Here is a 27533-nt window from a genome sequence, read left to right as displayed (position 1 = left end):
AGTAGTAGGTAGAATTTTTCATCAAAGTAATTTTCTCCTGAAAAGTTTAATTTTATCATTGTCAACAAATACTTTAAGTTGTTTTCCTTGAAGTGACATGTTCACTTAATTCATTTTCAAGAAAATGTCTACCAGATACCCAAGTCCAAATGATCATAGTTTGTTTATCTGTTGTTCCTTCAAGTAAAAAGGGTGTTCCATGAAAAGTGCAGGTAGTCCAGTTTGTAACTCCATCGCTGGGGAGCTTTTCCTTGAGACCACCATCATACCTCCACATGCAGCCAACAGGCTTTATGCATTCTTCCTATTCTGTGCCATAAAATACTAAAAAGACAAATGCTGGGGTGAGAGCTAATAAAATCATTTTTACTACATCAGGGACATACCCAAGTGAAATTTTCTTTAAAAAATAAAAAGCACGAGTGCGTGGCATTAAGGAATACAGTATAACTACTGGTACATTTTTGTGCCTTCATCTTGATTTGTGGTAGAGTGGCAGCAGTTTAATCCATCATTGCTTTTCCAACCTTCAATGTAAATATCAACAAAGTGAAAGGGCAAATCACATTTCAGTATTATTGTGAAAGTAATTTTGACCTTACAGGTCCTCTGAAAGGTTCCCAGGAAACCACAAGGGTTTTGTGGAGCACTCATTGAGAATCACTATTGTAGAGCATACCTGAGTGTCCTATTACTCTTTTTGCTTATTGGTGCCAGCTTTTGTTCACCAGTTTTTTGTACTTAAATTGTGCTATGAAATTTTGTATTGTATGATACCCTAAATATTTATCAAACTTTGCTGTTTTCCTTACAGGATTAAAAAGGGTTTTTATTATTTTTATGAGTATTTTTTCAGTTTCAGAAAAAGGAAGTATTCTCAGAAATATCTTAATTTATAATTTATTGGGGGCGTAGTATTAACCTGGTTATTGGAGTAGAGCTATCATTCTCTGGGTTAGGTTAGCTGTTGCTATTTTAGATTGGATGGAAGGGTAGATGGAAGAAGAAAATATCCATAGGAGGGCTGGGACTCCTCAGTTAGATTGAATACCTGATGAGCGGGAAGAGAAAGTCCCTAACCTGACAATTTATTGTAAAACATATCTGTGCTAATGCAGGAACTCCGACCCACCTGGTGCAGAGGAGTCTTGTCTTGACCTGCTTTGGGAGAGTGTTGTCTTGATGCTTTTCTCTTCCTCCTTGGAAAACAGCTGAAGAAATCAGGGGAGAAACCCCTGCTTGGTGGAAGCCTGATGGAATATGCAATCTTGTCTGCCATTGCCGCCATGAATGAGCCGAAGACCTGCTCCACCACTGCTCTGAAGAAGTATGTCCTGGAGAACCACCCAGGGACCAATTCTAACTATCAAAGTAAGACTCAGTTGTGTGCATTTAACTGGAATCAAGGGAATTATCTTGTGAGAAAACCTAGAGGTTGTGCTACTAATAACAAAGCATTAAATACTGACCACGAAAACCAAGAGAGAACAACACATTACAATTTATTACTTACAAAAATAAAAATAAGGCTTATCCTTAATTTACAGTGTATGCTGAAGATTAGGATTTGATTTTTTACCTTGCTCTAAAGATTTTCCTAGTATTTATTTTTATTGTAATTTAGATAAATCTCTAAGTTAAGTATAGTATCTTTTTGCTGCCTTCTAAATGTTTACCAAAACATCTAATTTCACATTGAAAGCAAGCCAGTGTTTACTACTAAGGTTATTTCTTATTGACATAAGCCCTATAACAGAAGATACGGTTTTTCAGTAAAGTATATTTACCCTGTCAGGTAGTGATTTGAGATTAGAAACCTTGCCCTAGCAGTGTTATCATATGGGGATTAGTGAGATTGTGTATTTTCTCAGTAAACTACTGCAACAGGCATAATGGTGCAGGGTAAGGAATATGGAAATTAAGTAACAGAAGATACAGACTAGAATATATTGCTTTAAATAAAAAGGTAATTTTGAAGTCTCAATACTGACTTTTAACACATGCAGTATGTTTCTTAATGTTATGAAGGAATGCTTTCTTGATTGTTTAAGTACTTTGAAAACTGGTGTGTTATGACTTTTTATCGTTCCTTAAGATAGATCCTGTGTTAATTGTGCATATTGACCCTTTAAAACTGTTTCATGATTTTCTCTTTTGGGTTGAGTGTGACAAGACGAGATGTATTTGGTTATTAACCTTTTCATTTTCACTGATATTGCAGCTATTTTTTGGACACTAAATCACCATAAAATATATTTTTGATGTGTCTTTGTACGAAAGATGGCAGTTGGTGAGGACTTTAGGAGCCATGATAAATGTTCTGTTTACTGGTTTCATTTATCTTTACATATTCTCCTAGATGATTATCGGTATTTACAGGTACTCATTAGATGTTTGAGTGAATGGAAATAATAGAGATTTTGTTTTAGGTCAGCTATTAACCATTTAAGTGCAACTATAGGGCATACCACTAACCACTCTGAGCTCCTATTTCCCATTCTGTGAAATGAGGAATTTGACTCAGTGGCCTCTCACTAAGTCTCTTGCCATTGTATTAATTCTTGCCACATTCATGGACACTTACTTGTTTAGTCAATTAGTTAATTCCTTAGACTACAAAGGAGCCCTTTAGCATATGTCAGTTACTGTAGGTGACAGAACTTTAAATAGATGTGTAACTGACTGTGATTGAGAGTACTACAAAATTTGAATAACTCAACTTTCTTCGTTTCTGAACTTTGTTTAGTGCATTTGCTGAAGAAAACCCTGCAGAAATGCGAGAAGAACGGGTGGATGGAACAGATCTCTGGTAAAGGATTCAGTGGCACCTTCCAGCTCTGTTTTCCCTATTACCCCAGGTAAGTATCTGGCCTAGAATGTACAGTATTGGTCATTGTAATTTTAAATCTTATTCTAGATTAGAGGCACGGCTTACTTATTTTACCGTTATTACTGTTACTCTGAACTGGATGTACTTGAAAATAAAGACTACTTAAGGCAGTGTTGTTTCAGAGCAAAAGGTTTTCATGTGAGAATGGGGATTTTGGCTATGCTGTTAGAGGTTATTGTTAAAACAACTATTTCTGAAGTCAAGCATTGAATTATTGGAGATCCTTAGCCAGTTATTTTTATGTTCATTCCTTCTTCATTAAGTAAATGATAATGATAGTAAGATTATTAGAAGATTATATACATTTCAGTTGTCAGTCACCAAGGAGGGAGAGCATTGGCTGCTTCCAAGAATACTGACTTGCCTTTCTCATAGTAGAGATAGGGATATTTATTTGAAAACCTGTCTTTTATACATAATTATTTATTCATTGAAACAACATATTGAGCACCTCTCAGGGGCCTGGGCCAAGCATTGTTCTACGTAACCATGCTACGGTGTTCTTACATTTTCACTTCTAGTAAAATGCTATGATACATACCACTAAAATTCTATTTTATCAGGAAAATAGTGTGGCTTTCTTTACTCTTTGTGTTCAGAGGTGTTACATGGTTGAATGCATGTTACTTGAATTTTTCAGACATTAAACTTTAATTTTTAAAGTCATACACATAAAATGTTATAATTTAAGGACTTATTAATCAATGGGATCAAGATTTTTACCAGTGAGGGCAAAGAAAAGATAGAATATCCTTGTCTTTAAAACTTTCAGGAGATTCAGGCTAAGTGTTTTACCAGCATCATGAGGGCAAAAAATGTGTACTGCTGCGCATACTGTTCACTGCCTTCCAGATCATTCACTGCTGTGCATACATTTGTGGCTGATACAGTGCTGGACACGTGTCAGGAACTTAAATAATTGCTTACTAAATAAATGATTAAGAATGTTTTATTAAATGGAGGGAGGAAGGGAATGAGGTATGACCTGGGACTTTTATAGATTTGCCATAACTTTGTATGTGTGTTAGAGGTTAAATTGTAACCTGGTATTTGAACCCTAACTTGATTTCTCGGGGAGGGTGGGAGGAAGTGGGGCATGCCCAGGGATGAGCACCTAGGCTCACATTCTCTTCCTGTATGGGACTTCTCTCTTAGCTATTCCTTTTTTTTTTTCTCCTTCTCCATAGCCCAGGAGTTCTATTTCCAAAGAAAGAGCCAGATGATTCTAAAGATGAGGATGAAGATGAAGATGACTCCTCAGAAGAGGACTCTGAGGATGAAGAGCCACCGCCTAAGAGAAGGTATGGGCGTGCAAAAAACCCTTCTCTCTCAGAGCTGAAAAGGACAGGAATAGGGGAGGCTATGAAAAGTGTTTTAATCACTCAGGATCCTTCTTGAGTTCTTTGTGTAATATTTGAAGTTGTCCTCTTGGAAATTCAGGTGCTCTGAATTTATAAGCACTGTGAATATATAATTTACTCTTTGGTTAAACCTATATGTATATCCATAGTTGGTCTGGTTATTCAAAGAAAAATATTCCATATTTTCCTTTGCAAAATGTCATGGAGTGATGTGTAGATTTCCATGAATTGGTTGAATTTTTATACAGTTTTAATAAAGCCTCTGGTTAAAAAACAATAAATCATATTCTTAACATCAGTGACTTATACCTAAGCTATTTCTTCTTTTGGTGAAGTATTTGGTCATCCTGGCAAAGTGACTCTCTCGAGTACTAAGTGCCTTTGCTCTTTGATTCTCACAGGTTGCAGAAGAAAACCCCAGCCAAGTCATCAGGGAAGGCTGCACCTGTGAAACAGAGAGGGTCGGAGCCTGCACCTAAAGTACCAGCTGCCCAGCGAGGGAAAGCTAGGCCCCTACCCAAGAAAGCTCCTCCTAACGCCAAAACTCCTGCCAAAAAAGCCAGACCCTCACCCTCAGTCATCAAGAAACCTAGTGGTGGCTCTTCAAAGAAGCCTATAGCCAGTGTGAGAAAGGAAGTGAAATTGCCTGGCAAGGGCAAATCCACCATGAAGAAGTCTTTCAAAGCAAAAAAGTAAATTTTATAGGAAAAAAGGGTATCATGTTGAAATTCAAAATATTATTTTCTAAGGTCAGTGTGCATTTGTTTTAGTTTGAATGCTTTTAAAATTACATTTTTTTTTTCCTCTGCTATGAACATTGTGGGGAGGGAATGTAAACCAGTTTAGACATTTGTTAGCTTGAGGTGCTGTTCTTGGTGCCTGCCCCTTCACTCAGTCATTTTAATTTGTGCAGTAATTCTGGACTTTCCTGAACTATATATAATCTATACTGGTCTTTTTTTCCTCCCTCCACCTCAACCCTTTTTCTTTTGTTCAGTCAACTTTGGCTTTTTTTTTTTACTTCTAGTTTTATCTAAACAGCTGCAGAGATTTTTTATATTTGTAGAAAGCATCAGAACAGGATGCTGGTCAGGTGCTGGAAGTAGAGCAGAGGCACTGTAGCACTGACTGAATTGCAAAGCCTCCTGCCTGGAGATTTCAGTTTATAGCTATAATAATTAATATTATTTATAAAACCACTCCCCTAACCCTTTCTCTCCAACTATAAACACAGAGACATCTTTGCTTTGGGAATAAGCCGAAAACCTTATGCTCTCATTAGATTCTGAAGATGCAGACTCCCTTGGGCCACTTTCATGCTGATCAGTTTGCAGGTATTTTTCACTGGCCCAGGGCATTGTGTTCCCTTAATAGCAAACAAAGGTTTTTCCCACTGCTTGGTTTTTGACTGAAGGGGAAATACAGGAATATACTGAATTTGTGGTTTCTGGTGTTACCAAAAATCAATACATATAAAATCTTCTAGATCAAATGTTTAAATATATTTTTAATATCTGGAGCATGAGTTGTCACTTCCTGTTTGCCTTTTTTATAAGGAAATGTTGGAGAGTTACATCATTGCAAATGCAGAAATGTTAAGTGGGAAAACATACAGTTTGCTGAAATAAACTAGATTCCAGATTCATCTGTGGGTTTCTCCCCCACCTCTTTCTTTCCACAGCACTTTTGATATCAAGCAAGTGGCTTCCTTTTTGAGATAGTGGGAGAAAAAAAAGGGAAAGAGAAAAAAAGCCGCCCAACTACCTAACCCTCTCTTACTTGTATTTGTTTAGTACTGTGACGTTGTGTTAACTATAGTACTAGCTTTCTCCTTGACAAACACTGATTTCTGGTTATCATTTATCCTCCCCATGGCACTTGACATTTTAATGGTCTTAAACTTTTTTATGTACGTCTTCTGGGCCTTTGAGTGTTGCCAGAGGCAAAGATATTTGTTTCATTCATTCCACTTACATTGTCTCCTGGGATCCCATCTGCAGCCTGAAGTGCGGCTGGGTAATGGACTTGAGAAGCTTGGCTTGAATAGATCCATCATAATTATGTGTGGTCCCATCATGAGTTCATTGGAATTTGTGTTGCATGTAAGGCAATCTTTCCTGTTGTAAATCTTCCTTTTTTTATGTACATATATTTTGAAAAATATGAATAAACATGAAATTTTAAAAGCTGCTGAACTGTAGCTTATATTTAAAAGTTCCTAGTAAATCCTCAGAAGTAGCTAAGTGTTGTGCTCACTGAGTCTCTTGTACTCCTTGCAGTAGCTGCCATCTTTCCTTTTTAAATACAAGCTCCAGTTTATTTGCTTTTCAATTCTTATATGCATGGTAAATGATTTTTCAGATACAGTGAACCTGATTATTTAGTGAATAAGTTTTAAAAACATTTTATTAAGACTGATTTTAATGGTCATGGATTCCAGTTTTTTATGTTTATAATGTTCAAATATATCCTTGGACTTGGAAAAATTACAGCACTGCAAAGGCATTGATACACTATAGAGACCTAATTCTAGAGAAAGTAATTCTAATTTCTATAATTCTATTTGTTAGGTATTAATTATTCTTATTAAATAATAATGGATGTTAGGTATCTGTGATAAGAATTCTTTACTCTTATGGAATCAAGACTGGAAGGATTTGATTGGTTTCTTTGTTTTATGATACTGCCTTTAAAAAGATTTCCTGAACAGTCACCTGGTGGTTGTATTGTATGTCAGGTGCTACAGTGTTGGGTTGGAGGTTTAAACAAGATCATTTAAGGTCCCTTCCAGCTGACATTCTGTTGACTTCACAGAGTTCAGGGAAGGACAGAATTGTCCTTGCTTCAGCAGCATGTAAAGGGAAAAGACAGGAGGGCCATTGCACTCTTGCAGTTAAATCCCTAGCTGTCAGAGAACTGCATTTTACTTGCACTGAGATAAAGGAATTTGGTCTTTTTCCCTTGCAGGCATTCTGAAGGAACAGAACACAATTTTTACTTTCATGTTACAGAAAGGAAAGCAGCAAACCCCAGAGGTAATCCCCAGCAAGTTATGGCTGCAGTACTCTCTGCTACAGCTTAGTGAGCTCTCAGTTGCATTACTTACCCGCTACCTTTGATAAATGAATCTCAGAGTGTTGGGGGAGAGATTGCTGGCCTCTTAACCTATAAAATGAGAAGAGATACCATTGAAGAGAAGCTTGTAGACATTTTCCTTAGTGATACAACAAAAGCATTCAGTACAGATAGAACCCAATCTTAGTCATCCACATGGGCTTAAAGGAAGCCTGGTCCCGTACCAATCTTGGAAAACAGATAAATGTTTTAATAAGGTCTTTTGGGTATAGTAACAGGAAAATTAAGTGAAAACAAGCTAGGTAATATGCCAATACCTTGACATTTTTTCCGTCATTCCTCTTTTACAAATGTTGTGAGCCCCTAGTCTAGGTTTGCTAACTAACCTATTTTTATAAAGAAGCTATGAAATTGTTCTTGATTAGGCTGAGATAACTCTTGTGCTGTCCTGATAAGTCAAGAGCAAGAGGTTAAGCCAGCCATATCCATGAACTGCTGTATTTAACCAACTAAGAGAAACTTTGGATTGTAGTTAAGGTGTCCTATATTCAGAACCGTGGTCATCACATGATTCATAACATTAAATCATGTTAATCACTTTATTTCTCTTTGGGTTTAGTAAAAATCCTAATTTTATCCATGAAAATTCAGTTTAGAATTAGAAAAAGACCATTATTAAGTTGCTCTTAACTAGAACCTAGAGATTCTGGTTGACATGACTTCCCAGCATTTGGAGTTGCTTTTGCATTTTCATGGTAAAACGATGGTCACTCAAATTCTGCAGAGCTGAAGCTGAAGAACCAAACTGTCCAGCTTGGCTGAGGAACAGCTAAATCAGAAAATGCTTAGATGTCATTTGAGCTCTAAACAGTATCCCTTGGCTGTGTTGAGTTTTCCTTTTCAAGAAACTAATCTCTGCCATCTTTATTACTACGTTCTTTCCTTCTGTCATTCTCCACAAGATTCTTCAGTAGCTTTTCTGTTGGAAAAATTTTCTACCCTTGATTAAATTTATTAGCATCATTGTAACTGTTCCCAATTGCCAACAACTGGTATGTCAAAGGCTTCAAAAGGCACCTTCTCAAGCCATTTTCCTCAAAAATTGCAAGTCCCTATCTTTGGGTATTATATATAAATGTGTAATAAACACTATTTGCTATTAAATCTTTGCTTAGCAAAAAGATCTTTCTCTGTTGCCTTGAGTATGTTTGATAAAGTGTAGTTATATGTTTGACCTATTACTTAAATAATATAGTGACAATAATATTTAACACTAATTAAATTTCTTCTACATCTCAGACTCTACATTTATTATCTTGTTTAATCCCAGCAACCCTATGAGATGGCCATTGTTTATTATCCCCATTTTACAGAAAGGAAAACTGCAGTGTACAGAGTGAGGTTCAGAAACTTGCCCCAGGTCATAGTTAAGTGGCAAAGCCAGAATTAAACCCAGGCATTCTGAATGCAGGGCTGCCTCTAGTTCTGCTGGTTGACTCCCCTTGGCAATTTCTCAGGTTTCTGAACTCTCACCCTATAGCCCAATGACTCCATGTTCTATTCATAGGGAAGCAAGAACTCAAGAGTACAGAGGATTTGGAAATAATATGAAATTATTGTTTGCTAATATGAGTGTGGCTTTTTTTTTTATTAAGGTATCATTGATACATAATCTTACAAAGGTTTCACATGAGCAGCATTGTGGTTACTGCATTCACCCATATTATCAAGTCCCACACACACCCCATTGCAGACACTGTCCATCAGCGTAGTAAGATGTGTGGCTTCTGTTTTAAGAAGTTTGGTAAGATCTATTAGGATCAGATGTTGGATTAACAGGCATTGTTACCTAGGCTGCCCTGAGTTTGCTGGCTTAGGACACTAGTCACTCTCAACTCCTAGCCATGGGACACTTTCTGGTTTCCTCACAATTTACTTAAAACAGGCACATTCTTCCAGTTTACAGGATGCTGATATTTGGGGGAGCTTTTCCTTCAGGAACCACAGCATCTATCAGAATGTTTATGTTGCTACGTGAACAGCTTTCTTTCTAACTCCAAACTGTAAACTTATACTCCATGAGGCCTACCAGGAGAAATTACAGAATAGGGATTGTCTGACAATTGAATTTTTTGGACATGATTTCTGCTTAGTAATCATGAGCTGGAATATTAGAAATCCTTGCTCTTACATTCATGATTCTGAAAGAAACCTTACTCATCTAGTCTCTTCTGCCCTCTCTGTCTGCTTTGTTTGCCAAATACCAACAGATACTCTTTCTAAACCCATAGCATTGCGTAACATATTTGCTCATCCATTTAAGTGCTGAAGAACTGTTGCTCTGGTGAGATTCTCATGTGAAACCTAATCCCCGATGTTACTTGTGTAACCTAACTAGCTAATGCAGTATGTAGAATAAGAAATTTTCATCAATCCAAATGGAACTTGCTTGCTGTGGTCAGAGTACATCTCTCAGCCGAATATCCTAACATCTATCGCTGTTGTGCTGCTGCACACTGGTCCCGGGAGGTCATGTCACTTACCAGCCTGTGATCCATCTGGGACACACGGAATCTCAGCCTTGGTTTCCTCGTCTGTAAAATAAAGGAATTCAAATCCACAATCCTTGTGTTTTTGTTTTTGTTTTTTTAAATAACCACCCAAAGGTAATGTGAGATTATCAAGTTATCAGAAAAATAAAACCTTGTGCACTAAAGTAGCACTAAGGCATTTTAAAATTTTAGGAAAGGCTTTTTGTTTTAGTAAGTGAACGTTGAATTTCGTAGCAGTTCAGTTTTGTTTAAATACCATTTGTTGTAGTTTCCTACTGCTAGGAAGTCACTATTTTAAATCTCCACAAATAAATTTTCAAAGATGTAAAATGGTCCCCAGATTTCAGAAGCAAATATATCGAGCTCATTTTCCCTAAATTAAACATGTAACAAGTGATGGAGTTAGACATGCACCCAGGCTTGCTTGGTAGACTTAACGAGCAATCACCTTTCCTCGGCACCTTAGCAGATTTGCACATCGACAGCTCAGGCAGCAACATGGCAACAGGTTACGGGAGGGCCATAGTGTAAGATTGATGGGTAAGGTTAGCAGGTGGTTTTTGAAAAATACATTTTAAAATCAGTTTTAAACTGCTAGGAGCTTCCTTGTTAAAAGATGAGCAAGAGGGGGAGAAATGTACACAGCTTTGAGTTTCAGTTGCAAGGGATACAGGAAAGATGAGCCAGGTGGGCAAGAGATGTCTCTTCTAAGCTGGGGTCACCACTCGATGTGCAATTTTTTTAAATCTCCATTACATATTTACTAGCTTAGATTTTTCAGCATAGGTATTATTTTCAATAGTATTTCATACTACCTGCCCTCTTTCTGAAATGCATCTCTAGACTCCTGTTTTGTCTGTCAACAGTCTCTAACAGGTGTTCCTGGGAGGCTGTCCTCTTTAGACCTGTACTTTTCAGTTGGGGAGGAACTGTGAGCCATTCCTCGTGTCCCCGCTTCTCAAATGGTAACCAGATAGACACAATACATATTTCTGGGGCACCTGTTTTATTCCAGAGTGTATGGAGAGGGGGTGCCATCATGTTTGCAGTGATACTGAAACAAGAGTTAATAACAAAATGTCTTAGAAATCAAGCACCAGCAGAAGTGCCCATGCGCTCTCAAACTTGAGAAGCAGTACCCTGTGAGAGGGTGGGCCAGGTGCCCGCAGTCTGTCCCCTTTGGAACTAACAGTGCAACCTCAGGCAAGTCACTTAACCTCCTGATTCTCAAGTGGAAAAGAGTTGAAGTAGGTAACATTTTTCTGACCCTGTATCCTCCACATTTTTTGCCACCCAGAATACACCAGGAAGAGGAATCTGGCCATAGAGTGTTGTGGCTTGCCTCTTGAATGGATTGGAGAGCAATCTTAGCTCAATCGTTATTATTAATTAGTCTGTTCGGGCTGCTTAAAAAATTACCACAGACTGGGTGGCAAACAGGTTATTCTCTCACAGTTTTGGAGTCTAAAAGTCCAAGGTGTCATCAGGGTTAATTCCTTGGAAGTCCAAGGAAAAGATTTCCAGAACACTCCTTCGCTTGTGGACAGCCATCTTCCTGTGTCTACATCATCTTCCCTCTGTATGTATCCAAACTTCACCTTATAAGGACCGATCATATCGGATTAGGGCCCACCCTAATGACCTCAATTTAATTACCTCTACCAACCATAGTTACAAACACAGGTTACATTCTGAGGTACTGGGGGTTAGGACTGCAACATATTAGAGAAGGGAACAATACAGCCCATAAAACGTCTTAGAATTTTTAAATTTCTGTTCAAGGCTACTTGGGGGGGTGCCATATGGGGGGTAAGTTGCAGGAACAGCCATGAGGACACACCTGAGAGAACAGAATCATGGTGCTCCAGGTTGAAAATAACACGGGAGATACTAGTGAGGAAACAGATGGAAGCACATGCTGCAAAACAAAAACGCTTTTACAGTTTTAGAAGACCATGCTACTGAACGTCCATCACTGGGAAAGTTACTAATTTTTGTACTGCCAGTCTCTGGAATATTACATGGCTATACAAAAAGAGAAAGAGAAAGAACTATATATTAACCTGAATGTCCATGATATATATTACTAGGTAAAAAGTATAAGTAAATTACATGATGTATGGTGTATAATGTAATCCATTTCTTAGAAATAAAGAACAACCTATCAAAAAGAAAAAAAAAAACATGGATGAGATGCTGTTGCAGGCTCACCAACTCGGCTCCAGTTTTCAGTCCTGTTGTTGGAGACTGGATTTGAAATGATGTGATGTTAATTCCCACTCACATTCAACTGGCAATCTCCAGATTCTGAGATTTCAGAGAAAAGGGAAGATTGTGGGAGCAAGTTCACGCCTGTGTGGTTTAGTAACTGTCAACTGACTCATCAGGAAATACCAGGTCATGGCCGTGTGCCCTAACAGTTCCAGGTATCATGACCCCACCACCCTAGCTCACCTTTTTTGCCATTTCTTCCCCTGCTTAATACTTTGGGCTTCCTGCAAAAGTGAGCCATTAATCCAATGGTTCAAGTTCCACACCTGACAGCTCCTGAGAGCTGGGTTGTCATGAATGTAGAATTAGATACATGGGGCAGATATAGATGCAGTTGATGGCCACTTTGTGCAGCAGTCCTAAGTGGAACTAGGTTGGCTTGCCCAGATGCTGGCTGACACCCACTTAAGTTTGCTTCTTTAATAAAAACTGCGTTTGGAGGTAGAAGCTTGGAGTTTCTGGGCATTTAGTGACCTTAGATCAACTGAATTTGCTGAAGGGACTAGCTCAGATGGCCAGTTACATTAATCTGATACATAAATAAAAATGAAGGAATGAACTTCAAATGTATAAATGCATTTGGCTTTGAAACACTGTATTCCTGAGTGGACATAGAGACCAATAAAAAGGGGATCATTGGTGTTCAGGAGTCAAGAGTCAATGTCGCATACATCTTTTACACATTCATCTTTCCAGATCTGTTTTTTGTGGTGTTTTTGTGTGTTTTATTGTAAATCTATGTATCCTTGGGACCTAACCCAGTGCCTGCCATGAAAATCTTGATCCTCTGTCCTTGTGAAAGATTTATAAGGTGGAATTCTCCCTCTGGGTCTATTTCACTATCTGAATTTAATTCCCTGATCTTTTTTCATTTTGACCTGAAACAAATTCCTGTCACTGTTTTTTAAATTGTACGCACCAGAAACTGAGAGCCAGTAGTAAATACAGTTGTAGCTTGTGTTTTTTCTCTAAATAGTCTCAAATGGGAACTATGAATCTAGTAACTGGCAGGTCCTCCATTTAAAATTTACTTTTCCAGAAAGCTGGTAAGAATTAACCTGGAGTTTCACAAACAGGGATTTTTGGAAAGCAGGACCAACTTGTACACCATCTAGATCCTTCTCATCACTGGACTCAATGCTGTCACATGGCCTCAGTGAAGGGTTACCCAGAGCACTTACATGTGGAACTCAATAAACACTTGCATTCAACCATATACAAAAGAAACTCAAGAAGAAAGCAAAGCCTAATACCAGCTAATATTTACTGAGCTCTTCACTTACCATGGGTCAGGATCTGTGCCAAACACTTCACCCACATTAACTCACCAGAATCCTCATGTCCCTGAGTCAGGCACTACTAACAATTACAGATGAGGCACGAATGGGCTGAAATGATTACGGTGTTTGCCCTAAGTCCCACATCTAGAAAGATAAAGTAGGTTGGTCCCAGGTTTGGGACCAAGCCTCTAACCATTACATGCCACTGCTGTCTCCAGATAGGGCATCCAGATGCTCTGGGGAGAGAAGAGGAATGCCCGGTACACAGTTCTCCACCCAGAACTCCCCTGAGACCCTCAGACCCAAGCCAAGTTTCTCTCTGCTGTGCCCACCTCTGAAAGGGTGCTCACTTTCTGGGGTGCAGCCTTTGCTCCCCCACTGGACTTGAGCCCCTGCGTCCTGGCTTTTTTGAGGTGTGGTGCATGGGCAGTTTCTGGTGTTTCTGCAGAATTCAGGTTTAATACACACCAAAGGCTGGGCTGAAAGAGGTTAGTTACCTATTTCTTTGCACCTACACGGGTGCTTGGCCTGATGGGAACAAAAGTGCTCTCCAGCTCAAAGCCGTGGCTGACACTTCTGTCTGGATTGCTCACCAGTTTTCCCCCATCTAAGTGAATTTCCGTGTAACCCGAAGGACAGGGTCAAGTCCAGGGCGCAGTGACCAGAGTTCATGCCGCGGCTTTTCCGTGCGGGCCCTGAGCTGGTCGGGCCCGGTCAATCCTTGTGGGAGAACGGCCCGGAGGGAAGACGGTGGGAGAACGGCCCGGAGGGAAGACGGTGAGGAAGAGGATGGGCGGCATGCCCTCGCCCCTGCCACCTGAGGGTCCGGGTAGGAAGGGTGAGGCTGGCTTGGTTCCCGCTGAGGCCGGGGCCTGGGCGCGTTCATTCACCCGTAAGGACACCCACCACCGAACGCCTACTATGAACCAGGCTCCGTCCTGCGCACAGGGGCGGAGGCCCCGCCTAATCCACCCGCACTGTTGTAAGAGGAGCGGGGTGACCAGCAGGAGTCGCGAGGGCTCTGCAGGGGTGGAGGAGTCACGGGCGGTCAGGGAAGGCGTCTCGGAGGAGGAGGTGCTGGAGACACCGCCTGCGTAACGAGGAGGAGCTAGTTAGGCGGCGGGATGCGAAGGGCTCACCGAGGGGGGGATCGTCAGCGGGGCCCAGGGCGCTCAGGGTCCCCGCCCGGCAGGCGGGTGGGGGCCGTGCCTCCTGCCCTTCGGGGCGTGGCGCCGGGCCGCGAGAGGGCGGGGGAGGTGCCAGGTCTTCGCGGCCGCCGATTGGGCGGCGCAGCCCAGGGCAGCTGCTCCGCGGGCGCCGATTGGTGGGCGAAGGCCGGGCGCCGCCGCCAGGTGATTCCGTGCTGGTTCCCGCGGCCATGTGGGGGGGCGCGGGGGCTGGGGCGGCGGGGCGGGGCGGGGCGGGGTGGGAGGTGGAATCGGCGCGGCTGCGCCAGGGTCGCGGCGCGGAGCTGTAGCGACGAGGCTGGAGAAGCTGCTGCCGCGGTGAGTGAGCGCCGGGGCGCCGAGCAGCGGCTGCGGCTCGCGGATCTGCGGGAGCCGGGCTCGGTCCCCAGGCGCATTTAATGGAGCGGGGGGAGGTCTCGGATGGGGAGGGCCTCGCCCGTCGGTCCCTTCCCTCTGTCACCATCACTATCACCATCCATCACCTCCACCGTCCCTCCGCCAAAGCCTGCCTGCCGCTCGCCCCTGGTTTGGTCCAGGGAGTGTCTCTGGCCCGGGCCGGGGACTGTCAGCTGAAAGCCCTCCAGCGTTCCCCAGAATTACAGGAAATGCGGGAGTAATAGCCCACGCCACGGAGCACTCTGTACCGCCCGGGCACTGGCCCTGAACCTAAGTGGCCTTGGCCCCACTTAATCCTGAAAACAGCACTTCCCACTCAGTGTCGTCTGGAGAGGCCGGCCTGGACCTCCCTGCATTAGATACGCCCCCACTACCCACGCAACTCATATCCTCCTCACGCTACTGTATTTTTCTCCAAATCCCTGACGCCCGGAAATGTGGTCTTCTGGTGTGGCTCCACAAGGGCTGGGACTTTGTTTTGTTCACATGGTCCATAGTCGCACTTGGAAATATTCTCAGGAGAAACAGATAAATGAACAGCCCCAGAAGGTAGTTGCTGGTGCGATGCCCACTTTACAGTTGAGGAAATGGAGGCTAAGTGACTTGCCCAAGGTCACATTAGCCAACTTTGTGGACCCCACAATCCAGGAACTTGATCATGCCCCCCCTGGCTGTGTGGTCCAATCTCCACCCACCCTGTGGCCTAGGGCAGGTGGGCTTGGCAGAGGGGGTGTGTCGAGGTAGAGCGGCTCTTATGTGCAGGCCACAGGCAGTGGAGGGCAAGCAGGTGACCACCAGGCTGTTCCGGCCTCCCCAGACCATCTGGCTTGGAAGGCAGCCAGAGGAAGCAGTTGTTTTGCTGATTGGTTCAGCCCTCAGCACCCAGGTGTTCTGGGCACCTGAATAGGCTGGGACCCAAGAAACTCCAAAGGTGGACACCCTGCTTACCTGAGGGAAGGGAGTCTTAGTAGAAGGGCATGGCCCTGGCCTGGGGAAGAGCCTTAGAGACCCAGGTTTGCTTCCCTGCTCCCCACCTAGGCTGTGTGACCTTGGACAAGTGACTTCACTCCCCTGAGCCACCCTTTGCTGGCCAAAGCCTGAAGGCTGAGTGGTCCCCCAGGATGCTATAAAGGTGGATCCTCCCTGTGGCTCAACTATGGCAGAGTGCAGCAGAGGGCTCTGTTCTTGACCCTTGAGTCAAGTGAGCCCATCCAGTACCCTGTCTTTAAGCAGAGCTGCCTGGAAAACCTCAGAAGAGCAAGAGCCTCAGCCTCATTCCAAACGTGTCCCCTTAGGAAAGTTCTGGGCCTGCCAGCTGTGTAAAACCTCAGAAAAAAAGCTCTGGTCCAAAGAGATAAGTGGGTGTTTATGGCTGGAATGGGCAAGCAGGCCTGTTTCTTCCAGGGCTACGGTGAGCCTGATACCCTGCCTGGTCTGACAGGTCCCAGCCCAGGGCCTGGGGCTGAGATGCGCTGTATTCCTCAAGATCGGGAGGGAAAGTGAGGAAAAGGGAAGAAGGGAGAAACCTCGGGGCATGGGGATGCATCAGGTGCTGGTGGTCGGGGAGGGGCCCTGTAGAGGGCCTGTGGCCTCCCTGCCCCCACCCCGCAGCAGGACCCTGGGGTGTGCCCAAGAAAGCTGCAGCCCTGGATCTGGAGGGAGGAGGCCGGCTGCAGACCTGGACTAGGCTGTCTCGGCGTGTGTGGGCGCGGTGTGTGCACGGGGCTCCCTCCCGTCTTATGCTCCCGCCGCTCAGGCCGCCTCCCCTCCTTCTCTCCTGTCTCTGCTTCCCCGTGGTTGGCTGCCTTTCCCTCGCTCCCTTTCGGCCCGCTGTGCTTTGGTCTTGGCCTCTGCTGTTCCCCACCGCCTGTGGGTGCAGGGTCCCAGCCTAGGATGTGATGGGAGTTAAAACGTGAGCTCACTGGAAGCCCCCTCTCTGTACCTGCAGCAACAACTTTGTGCCAGTTACTCACCTAAGTTTGCTTTATTTAAACAAAAAACAAACAATAGGTAAAGGACATGATGTGTAAAATGACCAGGGTCAAAAAGTGGAGGGGTGTGAGGGCCCAGGAAAGCAGGAGAGAGCGGGTACAGGAGGGAGGAACCAGGGAGGCTTCAGGGGCCCGTGTGGCCTTTGTTTTCTGGCTCTTCCTGTGCTGGCTGGTCCCCAAAGGAGTGGATTGCTGCCGGTGCCCCCGCCCTGGCCTGAGCCCAGGACTGAGGGTCACGGGCAGGCAGAGGCAGGAGCTGTTCTGGGCCCTTGACACTGAGAGTGTCAGTTCTGAAGCACGCACACCGTCCTCCAGGGCATGCCCGGGACACACCCATTTCCTGCCGTCTCCCGCAGGAATCATGGCCCCCAGGTAGGCCTCCCCTTCTGCCTCGCCCTCCCAGATGCCGGTCTCTATGAGGCTTGGCCTGGCGCTCCGAGGGCACTGGAAGTGGCCAGACCTCTCTGTCCTCCCTGCTCCCTCCCGGACAGCAGGCTTTGGGGGTCCCCCATTCCCTGTGAGGTCTGACTTGAGCATCACTCTGGCACCGTGCTGGGTGCCTGCCCCTCCCTGCAGTTCTCATGGACTCCTTACATTATCCCAGGTTTGGGGGTGAGGAATGGAGGCTCAGAGACATGAGGCAGCTTGCCCACAGTCACACAGAATCCGGACCCAAGTCTCTCTGATCCCAAGTGCAGTGACTATGAGTAGCCTGGTGAGACAGAGCCATCCATGACAGGAGACGGAGGTGAGGGTCTAAACTGGCCCCCAGAAAGACTGAGGGACTTTGGGGACCCAGCAGAGGATGTGAGCCTTTCTTTCTCATGATGCTGTTGAGCACCCGCTCTGGTCCTGAGCTCTAATAGGGAGTAAGCGCTCCCCCTGCCCTTGAGGGCTGTCTAGAAAGGGGAGCAGCCTCCTCTCCTTCACTGGTGGGTCAGGGAGGAAGGCCCCAGGAAAGTCCAGAGCCTGGGCTGGGCTGGAAGGGGGACCCCCAGTGCCCTGGCGACAATCGTCCACCTTCCCTTTGTTCCGACTGGCACCAGCACACTGCCTGGCTAGAGCTGGGGCTTCAGGCAGGGGATGGAGTCAGGCCTGCCAAGTGAGCCAGGGGCTTGGGAAGCAGTTCCCCGGCCTCATCAGCTCTGAGTACCCGGCTCTATGGCCAGTCTATGGGCACCCCCAAAGACTACAGAGCGCCTGCCCTGGAATCTGCTGTAGCTCCCCTCTGCCCAAGGGCAGAACCTAAATTCCCTTCGTGTGCTATTAAGGCAGATCCCCGCCTGGCTCCCCCTGATGTTCCATAAGGTCCACCTGAGGCCCCAGAGCTTTCCTTCCTCATGCTTCTGCAGACACACCCCTCCTCTCGGGCAGGGTCTTCCTAGGCTGCCCCCCTTAATCCTGGCACTTTGGTGAACTGTAAGCTGGTTCCATGTCTATAACCCCACCCGGGCCAGAGCTAGAGGTGGCAGTGTTTGATCCAGGGCGTGGCTGCCACACCTCTTCCTTCCCCCAAACCTCCCTCCTACCGAGATCTTCCCAGCTGCATCACCCAACCTGCATTTCATTTCCTTTCTGCTTTATCACCATCCAGCATATTTCATATCTTAACATGTAGTTTAACGTCTTCCTCCCCAGCAAGAATGTTGGTTATGTGAGGACTGGAGAGAGTTTGTCATTTTGCTCAGGGCTGTGTGTGCCTTGTGCTCAGGACACAGCCTGGCACACAGCAAGCGCTCAATGAGGATCTGTTGCAGGAAGGAGCTCACCTCTCATGGTGAGCTCTCATGTAGCTCGCCCGCCTGGGATTCACCTTCTCACTGGCCTTTGCAGCTTCTGTCCCAGGGAACTTGAAGCTGGGCACACTGGGGACCATGCAGAAGGCTGGGGCCCGGGGCCGGAGGGCCTCTGACTGTGGCCCTGCCCCTCACCGGCCCAGGTGCATCACCAAATTTGCCCAGGTGGGTGAGGCCACCCCATGGATGTGCTCTGGTGGGTGGTTCCTAGGGAGTAGGCAGGAGCTATGGGGGGCACCTATTTCCATGCCCCAGGCTCTGGAATGTGCATGCATGCGCAGATGGGAGCTGGAGTCTCAGGGGAGCTGGGTGGCTTGACCAAGTCACCTGCAGGGAAAGGAGTAGAACCAGGATTCCCGAGTCCAGCGCTCATCTACTTGACAAAGCAGAGTGTGTGTCTGGTGGGGGGGAATTTGGAAGTTGGGGATCAGGAGCCATGGGCCTGACTCCCCTGCCTTCCTCCCACCCCAACCCACCCCCAAGCAGTATGTGGGCTCTTTCCCCGTGGATGACCTGGACACCCAGGAGAGCGTGTGGCTGGTGCAGCAGCAGCTGTGGGCACTGAAGGTAGGGCCGGGGAGCTGGGGAGGGCACAGCTCTGGTGGAGTCCGCAGCCTTGGAAGGTTAGGCTGAGAATGGCCCCTGCAACCATCTGATCCTCCTCACCCCACAGTCACTGAGACAGAGCGTGGGGCTGAGGCCCACATCCAGGCTCCTGGAGCCACGCCCCCTATGCCCAGGGAGCCCCTTCCCCTGGGCGGTCGTGGCCTGTGCTTCTGGGTGGAAACCACAGGTGGGAGATGTTGGGCATGGTCACAACGCAGCCAGCTATGACCCCTGCTGTGGGGCAGTCTGCAGGAGCCAGCCACGCCTCCCCGGCTCCAGGGCTGGGGTCCACAGTCTAGGGCTCAGCCCCCTGGCAGGTGTGTGGAGCTGGCTGACCGGCGTGTGGTGACTGGTGCTGAGGCTGGGTGAGGGTGGACCTGGGGGGTAATCCTGCCCCCACCAACTCTTTCCCACCCAGGACTCTCCCCGACGCCGGGCCGTCATCCTGAAATTCAGCCTTCAGGGCCTCAAGATCTACAGCGGGGAGGGTGAGGTAGGAGCCCGTGGGGGGGAAGGTGAGGCCTGGACTGGACAGGTGTCCGACTCCCTCAGGACACACTTGCCTCCCACTGGGCCCTGAACAGCCCCTGGAGCTTCCCTGGCCTGCTCTGGGGCTGGGGACAGCCTTTCTCCAAGGGCCCCCAAGGCACGTTCAGGCAACAGTTTCTCCTCTGTGCACCCCGCCGCTGGCCCTCTAAGGTCTCTAGGGGCCTCGTCCTGGCCTGAGCATCAGGACCATCCAGCCTCGTGAAGTTTTCGCCGGTGCCTGGGCTGCGGCCAGCCTCCCATGCCTGTGGAGCAGCAGCTGGACTCAGGCTGGAGGCCACTGGGAATTGCTGCTCCTCCACCTGTCCTCCTCCTGGGGAAGCCAGCGTCTGCGCAACATGAACCTCACGCTGGGCCGTGCGCCTCACAACTCCGGGCGCCACTCACCTAAGACTGTGGTGCAAAGGCTGTCCCGGAGCTGTGCATCGGAGGCCCTGGGGTCAGGTCCTGGGCCACGGGCATGAAGTCTCATTGCCCCTCACAAACAAACCCCATCAGAGGGGTCTACGCCCACTTAACACTTGCTACAAGAGAGCTTAGAGTGTACTCACCCGCCCAGGTCACAGGAGTGTGAGTGGCCCCCAGTTCCCTAACGAGGATGTGTCAGTCCCAGCTGGTGGACGTCTGCCAGGAGTGGGGAGCCAGCGGTCCAAGCCCAGGGGCCATAGGAAGGATGAGGGTTGTGATTTGAAGTGGGGTTTGGACAGGTCCGGAAGGAGGGAAGAGTTCTGTCCCTCAGGAGCCGGGTGGGCCTAAGCTGGGCGTAGTCTGCTGAGCGGACTTGGGAGGGCTGGCAGCCGCAGGCCAGCTGGGGGGTCTGCTGGAAGCCCTCAGGCCTGCTGCCTCCCCAGGCACTCCTGATGGCTCACGCCCTGAGGCGCATACTCTACTCCACCTGGTGCCCAGCTGACTGCCAGTTTGCCTTCATGGCCCGGAACCCCCAGAGCCCAGCCAGCAAGCTGTTCTGCCACCTCTTCATGGGCAGCCAACCTGGAGAGGTATCTGGAGCCCAGGGCATGGGGACCTCCACTGAGGCTGGGTTAGGGGTGTGCTGTGCATCAGCAGGTGTTCCAGGGACCAAGGCCTTGTGGGCCTTAGCTAAAGGTATCTGGGCCCCTCCAGGCATGCACCCTTGGCCACATCGGCTCCTGTGGCTCTGCCCACTGAGGACTCCTCAAAAGCAAGTCAGTGGTCTCCACATTGCTCCTGCTGCCCTCTGCCCAGAATTGTTTCCCTTCTCATCCTGGTACACCTCCAGCTTGCCCTTCGAAGCTTAGCTCAAGTGTCTTAGAAGCCCATCTTGAGTCCTCTAGGCCTCTGCTTCCTTTTGGAGTCCTGACACATGTACTCTATCTTGGTCTGTCCCTAATGACAGACACTGGAATTCTTTAAGAACAGAGCCTGGGTCCAGGTCTTGAACTGTGGTGGTGCTTGGCCCCATGGAGTATTGGGTGGGCAGGAAGATACCCCAAGTCAAAGCCAGTATGACGGCCATGAACCACAGCCTTGGCAGCCAACCACTTGGCAAGCTGAGGCTGGGTTTGGTTCTGTCCAGCAAGCATTTGCTGTCACCCCTGTATGTCAAGTCCTGTGTTGGCTACTGGAGTAGCAGGTGGCTGAGACACGGCCCTTGATCTTCCAGAGCGCACGGTTCTGTGTTGGGCTGGATGTGTGTGTGTCAGGTAGAATGTGCTGGCCCCAGAGAGCTGGGCCTACCCTGGGGCCTTTCTGTGCTCCATTCCATTAAAGGAGCACAGGGAGGTGGGGATGAGGAAACCAAAGCCCAGAGGGCCATATTCTGCCCAGAGTCACCAAGCAGCTCCTAGGTAACAGGATTGGATCCCAGCTTCTGTGACTCAGGACCTGGGCTTTTAGATCCTCCTCTAAGAGGATGGAGACAGTGTACAGGGTGGGGGGTGGGGTAGGATTGCATTCAGCCTGTGTATTCCCAGCTCCAAGCTCAGTGCCTGGAATAAAGCAGATGCTCAGTCATTATTAATGAGTAAAGGAAGCTGGTAGGGGAGGCTGCATGGTGGTGAGGTTTTGAGGGATAAGTAGGAGTTTTCCAAGGAGGAATGGGGAAGAACAGCCCAAGTCAAGGGGCTGCATACACCAAATGGTGAGTGGGTTGATGCCTAAAGATTTCCCTAGAAACTGAGCCCACTCTCCTCCCCACCCAGGTCCAGATCCTGCACCTGCTACTCTGCCGCTCCTTCCAGCTTGCTTACCTCTTACAGCACCCTGATGAGCGGGCGCAACCTGAGTCCTGCCTCGGTCCTACAGAGGATGTGCCCCTGAAGCCACTGTCCAGCCCAGGGGGCCCCCCTGGCCTAGTATGGGAGCCCTTCAGCCGTGATCAGCTCTCACAGAACGTTCATGCACTGGTCTCCTTCCGGCGACTGCCAGCGGAGGGGCCTCTGGGCAGTGGGGTATGCAGCACCCTGGCCTGGGAGTGGGCAGTGGACAGGGGAACTGGGTGAGGGTGTGCAGGTCATGTGGGGATGCCGGACTTCAGTGGGAGGGGGCTTCATCTGACCTCACACAGCTGGGTCTGAGGCTGCCTATGGACCCTTTTTGGTGCCCTAAAAGGAGCTGCCAGAGTTGGCAGGCCGTGGGGGCGTTCGCCATGCCCGCCTGGGGAATCCCTACTGCTCACCCACACTGGTGCGCAAGAAGGCCATTCGCAGCAAGGTGATCCGCTCTGGGGCCTACCGCGGCTGCACCTATGAGGCCCAGCTGCAGCTGTCCGCTCGGGAGGCCTGTGAGTTGCAGCTGGGGTGGGCCTGTGGGCGCCCGTGTGGGTATGAGAGGGTGGGCCTGAGGCCCGTTTCTCCAAGGCTGTGCCGGGGAGTTCACCTGGGTGGGCCCTGGGCCTGCATGCCTGGGACGGCGCAGGGCAGATGGCATAGCTGAGGCTGTGCTTTACCTGGTGGGGGCTGAGTGGGTGTATGCCTGTGTGTGGTGTATCTTTTGGGGGACGTGGATGGGAGCCTGCTGGGAGGCTTGGCCAGGAGACAGTGTGGGGGTGGGCAGGGAGGGCATGGCTCTCTCCTTCTGACCCCTGGGTGGTCCTTAGTTCCCGCAGCATGGGAGGCATGGCCCCAGGGTGCTGGTGGCCCCTGGTGCCTGGTGGAGAGCGAGGGCAGCCTGACAGAGAACATCTGGGCCTTTGCTGGCATCTCCAGGTAGGAGGGGCTTGGCCTGGCCAGGTGGGTGGAGAACTAGGCCATGGGCTCCCCAGGGCCCTGACAGGTGCATATTGCTGTGCAAGGGCAGAGCACCCCTGACTTCGGTGACCTCAGGCCGGGGACTTCACCACCCTGGGCCTCAGTGTTCTCAACTGTAAAGTGGGGACAATGAAAGGACCTTCACCGCAGGTGTGTGGAGAGGATCAAGTGAGGTCACCCCAGTGAAGCCCTCAGCACCTGGCCTGTCACAGGCAGCAGCTCCTTAAAATACTCTCCTGACTGGGTCTTAAAGTTGTCAGCAATTAGGGACCCCTTAGAAACCTTTGGAAAGGAAGTCTGAAAGTGTGCTTTCCTCAGGGGCCTACCCTGGGTCAGGCACTGCGTCTCCGTAATGCCAGGGGGGCAGCCTGAGGCTGGGTCCAGAATAGGGGGCCTGCCCTCAGCGCCCCCTGCCCTCCCAGACCCAGTGCCCTCGCTCTGCTGCGGAGAGACGTGCTTGGGGCCTTCCTGCTGTGGCCTGAGCCTGGCGCCCCTGGCCAGTGGTGCCTGTCGGTGCGGACACAGTGCGGCGTGGTCCCCCACCACGTCTTCCGCAACCACCTGGGCCGCTACTGCGTGGAGGTGAGTGTCCCGCCGGCCCGCCCCGCCCCTGGCCCTCAAGCCACGCCCCCTTCCAAGACCTGAGGTCCTGAGCCTCTTGGCCTCCTCCTCCTGCCGCCTTACCTAACTCACCGTCAGGCTCCTTTGTCATTGGCCCCGAAGTGCCCTCTCCAGCCGGGGCTTTCAGAGGGTTCCTCCAATGGGGTCCTGGGCTAGGGTCGTGCCTTACATTTCCATAGGAATCCAGGCTTTTAAAAGTCCTGCGTTCCCACACCTTAATGCATCTTTTAGCAGAGGAAGAAACTGACTCAGAGAGAGTAGGGTCTGGCCTAAGCTCACACAGCCTCTTGAGTCTCCTGGTGTGGAGTCTTGGCCTGACCAGGGACAAGATGTGTGCCCTTACAAACAAGCTGAAAGCCTCAGTCCTGTCTGGCCAGAGGAGAGGAAACGGGGTCTTGTTCTGCGGTGAGCAGGACAGTGACCTCTCTGAGCTTGAATTTCCTCCTTTCCAAAGTGGGGCGGGATGCCTCATGAGGGGGTGGTGGGTGCCACAGGGCAAGGGAAGCTGGAGCTGAAGCCCCTTCCTCCCCAGCACCTGCTGGCTGAGTTCCCCAGCCTGGAGGCCCTGGTGGAGCACCACGCTGGGACGGAGCGCAGCCTATTCTGCTCCCTCGACATGGGCCGCCGGAACCCCGGCTATGAGGAGCAGGACAGCGGGCCGGAGGGCAGGCCCCCCCGGACACTCCGGCCCCTTGGCCATGCCAAGTCCGAAGCAGAGCCTCAGGGCCTGGGCTAGCAGGCTGGGTCCCATGCCCATGGCCCCTCCACACCCTGGCTCGGGGGCCTCTGCAGGCCTCTCTGCCCTTCTTCCACCCCTCTGGTCACCAGTTCCATCCACTGCCCCTTGGACCAGTCTTCCATCACTTCACTGCCAGGCGGGGCGGGGGGAGCTCTGAGATTGGGGGTGGCCAGTGGCTTCTCACGGTACATGTGGCCCACATCGCAGGAGGGGCAGGTGGAGCTCCAGGCTTCCATTCACTTGCTGGGCGACTGGATGCTTGTCTCTGGGCCTCACTTTACTTGGAGAGGAGCTTCCTGAGGTGGCCAGGAAGGTTTGTTCGTGCTGGAAGTGTAGCCCTCTCCTAGGGAGTCTGCAGAGTGCCTGACTGAAGCCGCCAGGCATGTGAGGGAGGTGAAGACTGGGGCTGAGACACCTCCATGAGGGAAAGTGAGGACGCAGTGGAATTTGTGGGCATGGCGACGGGTTGGGCCACCTCCAAGCGGACAGAACACAGACTGTTTCTCACGTCATCTGAGGTGAAAGGAGTCAAGTTCTGAGGAGGGGGGGTTAGGAGGGTGCAGAAGGGGTAGGGTGGATGAAGCCAGGACACCCAAAGCCCATGGCAGGTGTACACAACGTGTGTACAGAGAACACCAGCAGACGGGGCCGAGAAGGCTAGTTCGTCTCCACTCAGAACCACAGGGTTGTGATGCCTGCTTTCCTGGAAGGGATGCCCCTGTTCCATCCCCACCCCCACACCCCTGAGAGCCACCAAGACACAAACACACGCGCGCGCGCGCTCATTTCCCTTGGCCATTTGGGAGAAGACGCTGTCCGATTCCGGCATTTCGCTTAGTGTGGTACCGACCATACCTGTAAGGGGCCACCTCACTGAGCCTGCTTCAGTCAGTTGAAGTGAGGGGCCTTGGCCTCAGTGGGGAGTGGGGTCCAGGGAAATGATTCAGGTCTAAGGCCGTGGCCCTGCTGTGACTGACAGACCCCTTTATAAGTAACCTTGGCAGATGGACATGAATCTACCGAATTAAGTTAGGGAGCAAGTCCACTTTGGATAAACTTGTATTCCTGAGGTGGAGGCCTAGTTGTGAGTCTGGGGGCTGCCCTGTCCATCTGAGAATGGGGTGTGACCGTTCAGTGCCTTGAAAGTGAGATTTCTAACCCCCCGGAAAGAGGTTAGAAGGGAGACACCCTAACAGGTGAGGGAGACAGGGGACCCTAGGCAGGCCAGGCCTGGTGTTTCCAGCTTACAACCCCCAGCCCAGGAAAGGGTCTTGGCTGGGGAACTTGTCAGTTTTATCACAAGGGATAGGAGGAGCTTCCTTTGGGGGCTCTTTCCCCTAGAACTGCAGCAATGGTTTTTATACTGAATGTGAGTGGGAAGCCAGGACTCATCTTATGGCCATTTCTGCACTGAGCAAAGCTGGGTCCTGGGCAAAGCCCTGGTCTCTAGTAGGAGGCCACAGCCTCACATTTTCTTGGCAAGAAGAAGCGTTTGGTGGTGATATGCTGTCCAGGATTACAGCCCTGGAGATGCATATTTAAGAAGACCTGGTGACTGGTCCAGACTTAGACCAAAGCTTACCTCTATGAGGGAAGGGTTTTGTGGGGCAAATTATCCATGTGGACAAGGTATCGGGAATGTTCCCAAAACACGTTAACATTCCTCCACACAGCGTTCATCGTGCCACAAATAGGGCAAGGTTTTTGACCCACATGTGCAGATGCCTCGGTGTCTTAATTATAGATGACAGTTTTCTCTTTGTTCCAACTAGCACTACCTGGGTAGCCCAGCTCTTCTTACTGTGTGGATTTGAAACGAATAAAATGCATTTCTTCAGATCATCCAGTACAGACCTTTTCTTACGAAGGCAAGGAGGCCTTTGCCCAGTTTGCTTGTTCTGTTTTTGTCAGTCACATCTTCAGCTGTGCTGCCTGGTGAGCCAGACAGAGATCTTGTCCTCAGGGGCTCTGCCTGTCCTGAAAGAATCTGGTGGGTGGATTTATTCAAATCATGTCTCTTCTGCTTCAAACGTTCAGTGGGTATTTCCTGTAGGAAAAAGCCTCAAGTCCTTATTCTCTGGTGACTTGGGCTTTCCTTCTGCTCCCGCAATGTGCCACAGGACCTTCACACAGCCCAAACAGGTGTCCTTGTCCTCTTTCTCTCCCTTTGCTGGTGAGCTCCTGAGCCTTACCATCTCAGCTCCTGTCACTCTCAGGAAGCCTGCCCTCAGGCCCCCAGCCCCCAGAGGACTGGGTGAGGTTTCCTAGTTTTATTCCATAGAACTGGTTCTTTCCTTTGTAATTACACTTTATTAACAGCAGTTTGCTTGTGGGATATTTGTTTCCAGTGTCAGTCTCCTCTCCTGTGGGCACCAGGAGGACAGGGACTAGTTTGTATCCCAGGGCCCATCACCGCACCTGGCACTTAGAGGACAGTTTCTGTGCCTAGAGGAGGCGTGACAGACGCTGTTCTGGCTGGAGGCACTTGTGCTGAGCCGGGAGGTGGACAGGGCAGCCTCTCCAGCCAAGACGTTGGCTCTCAAAAGCTTTTCGTTTAGTTTGGTTGTTTAGAGTTTTAGAGAAAACGAGCGGCGGCGTTGGAAGGACTCTCTGCCCTGTCCCAGGGGCGATGACAAGCTCCGGGCAGCCTTCCCCTGAGTCAGGTCGGAGCTGCGGATGAAGGGCGGCAAGGTCCTTGTTGCCGTTCTCAGGAGGTCTGGAGCCCCGCGGGCGGCCCCTCGTCGGTGTCTCTCCCAGGTGGAGTCTGGCCCGCCGACAGCAGGGCAAGTCGCGTGCCCTCTCCGACCCCGAGCTGTGATGTTTAGACAGCAGAACGCGCGTGTACCGCCTGGCGTGGGCCGCCTCCGGCCAAGGGACGGTCCCACGCGACGCCCTGCGGCCCGGCGCCCCCAGAACGCGCCGACGTCCCCGGGAGCCGCCGGCTGTGACGCCGCGGGCGTTGCCCAGCAACGGTGAACGCCGCAGCGGCGAGCGG

General features: G+C 49.2%; 2 protein-coding genes across 12 annotated transcripts in view; both read left to right on the top strand.

Moving 5' to 3' along the window:
* The window catches only part of HP1BP3 (heterochromatin protein 1 binding protein 3), a 30207-nt gene extending 23767 nt beyond the window's left edge, over nt 1–6440 (top strand). For 6 of the 7 annotated variants that reach the window (XM_036999768.2, XM_036999766.2, XM_036999767.2 and 3 more), the window contains 4 exons: nt 1212–1371; nt 2747–2858; nt 4078–4191; nt 4653–6440. In XM_036999768.2, coding sequence (XP_036855663.1) covers nt 1212–1371; nt 2747–2858; nt 4078–4191; nt 4653–4947 — 681 coding nt within the window. In that variant the 3' untranslated portion in view covers nt 4948–6440. Of the gene's footprint in view, nt 1–1118; nt 1189–1211; nt 1372–2746; nt 2859–4077; nt 4192–4652 lie in introns of those variants that run through there. The other variant, XM_036999769.2, reaches the window with a different exon arrangement.
* Nucleotides 6441–14850: 8410 nt separating this feature from the next.
* On the top strand, nt 14851–27497 carry SH2D5 (SH2 domain containing 5). 5 transcript variants are annotated; one of them, XM_073233340.1, is made up of 10 exons: nt 14851–14934; nt 18837–18964; nt 19283–19366; nt 19824–19898; nt 20803–20949; nt 22189–22380; nt 22541–22712; nt 23028–23136; nt 23497–23760; nt 24332–27497. In XM_073233340.1, exons 2-10 carry the CDS (start codon nt 18878–18880, stop codon nt 24693–24695), a joined length of 1494 nt encoding a protein of 497 aa, XP_073089441.1. In that variant the 5' UTR covers nt 14851–14934; nt 18837–18877; the 3' UTR covers nt 24696–27497. The 5 variants fall into 5 exon arrangements, with proteins under 5 accessions (XP_073089441.1, XP_073089438.1, XP_073089439.1 ...); XM_073233337.1 differs by having other exon boundaries at nt 22132–22380; nt 24332–27483; XM_073233338.1 differs by having other exon boundaries at nt 19286–19366; nt 22132–22380; nt 24332–27480.
* The last annotated feature ends 36 nt before the right edge of the window (nt 27498–27533 follow it).

This window comes from Manis javanica, chromosome 4 (genome assembly GCF_040802235.1).
Source record: "Manis javanica isolate MJ-LG chromosome 4, MJ_LKY, whole genome shotgun sequence".
Classification (NCBI taxonomy): Eukaryota; Metazoa; Chordata; class Mammalia; order Pholidota; family Manidae; genus Manis; species Manis javanica.
Note: the sequence above shows the minus strand (reverse complement) of the source record. Positions and strands in the feature narration are given on the sequence as shown.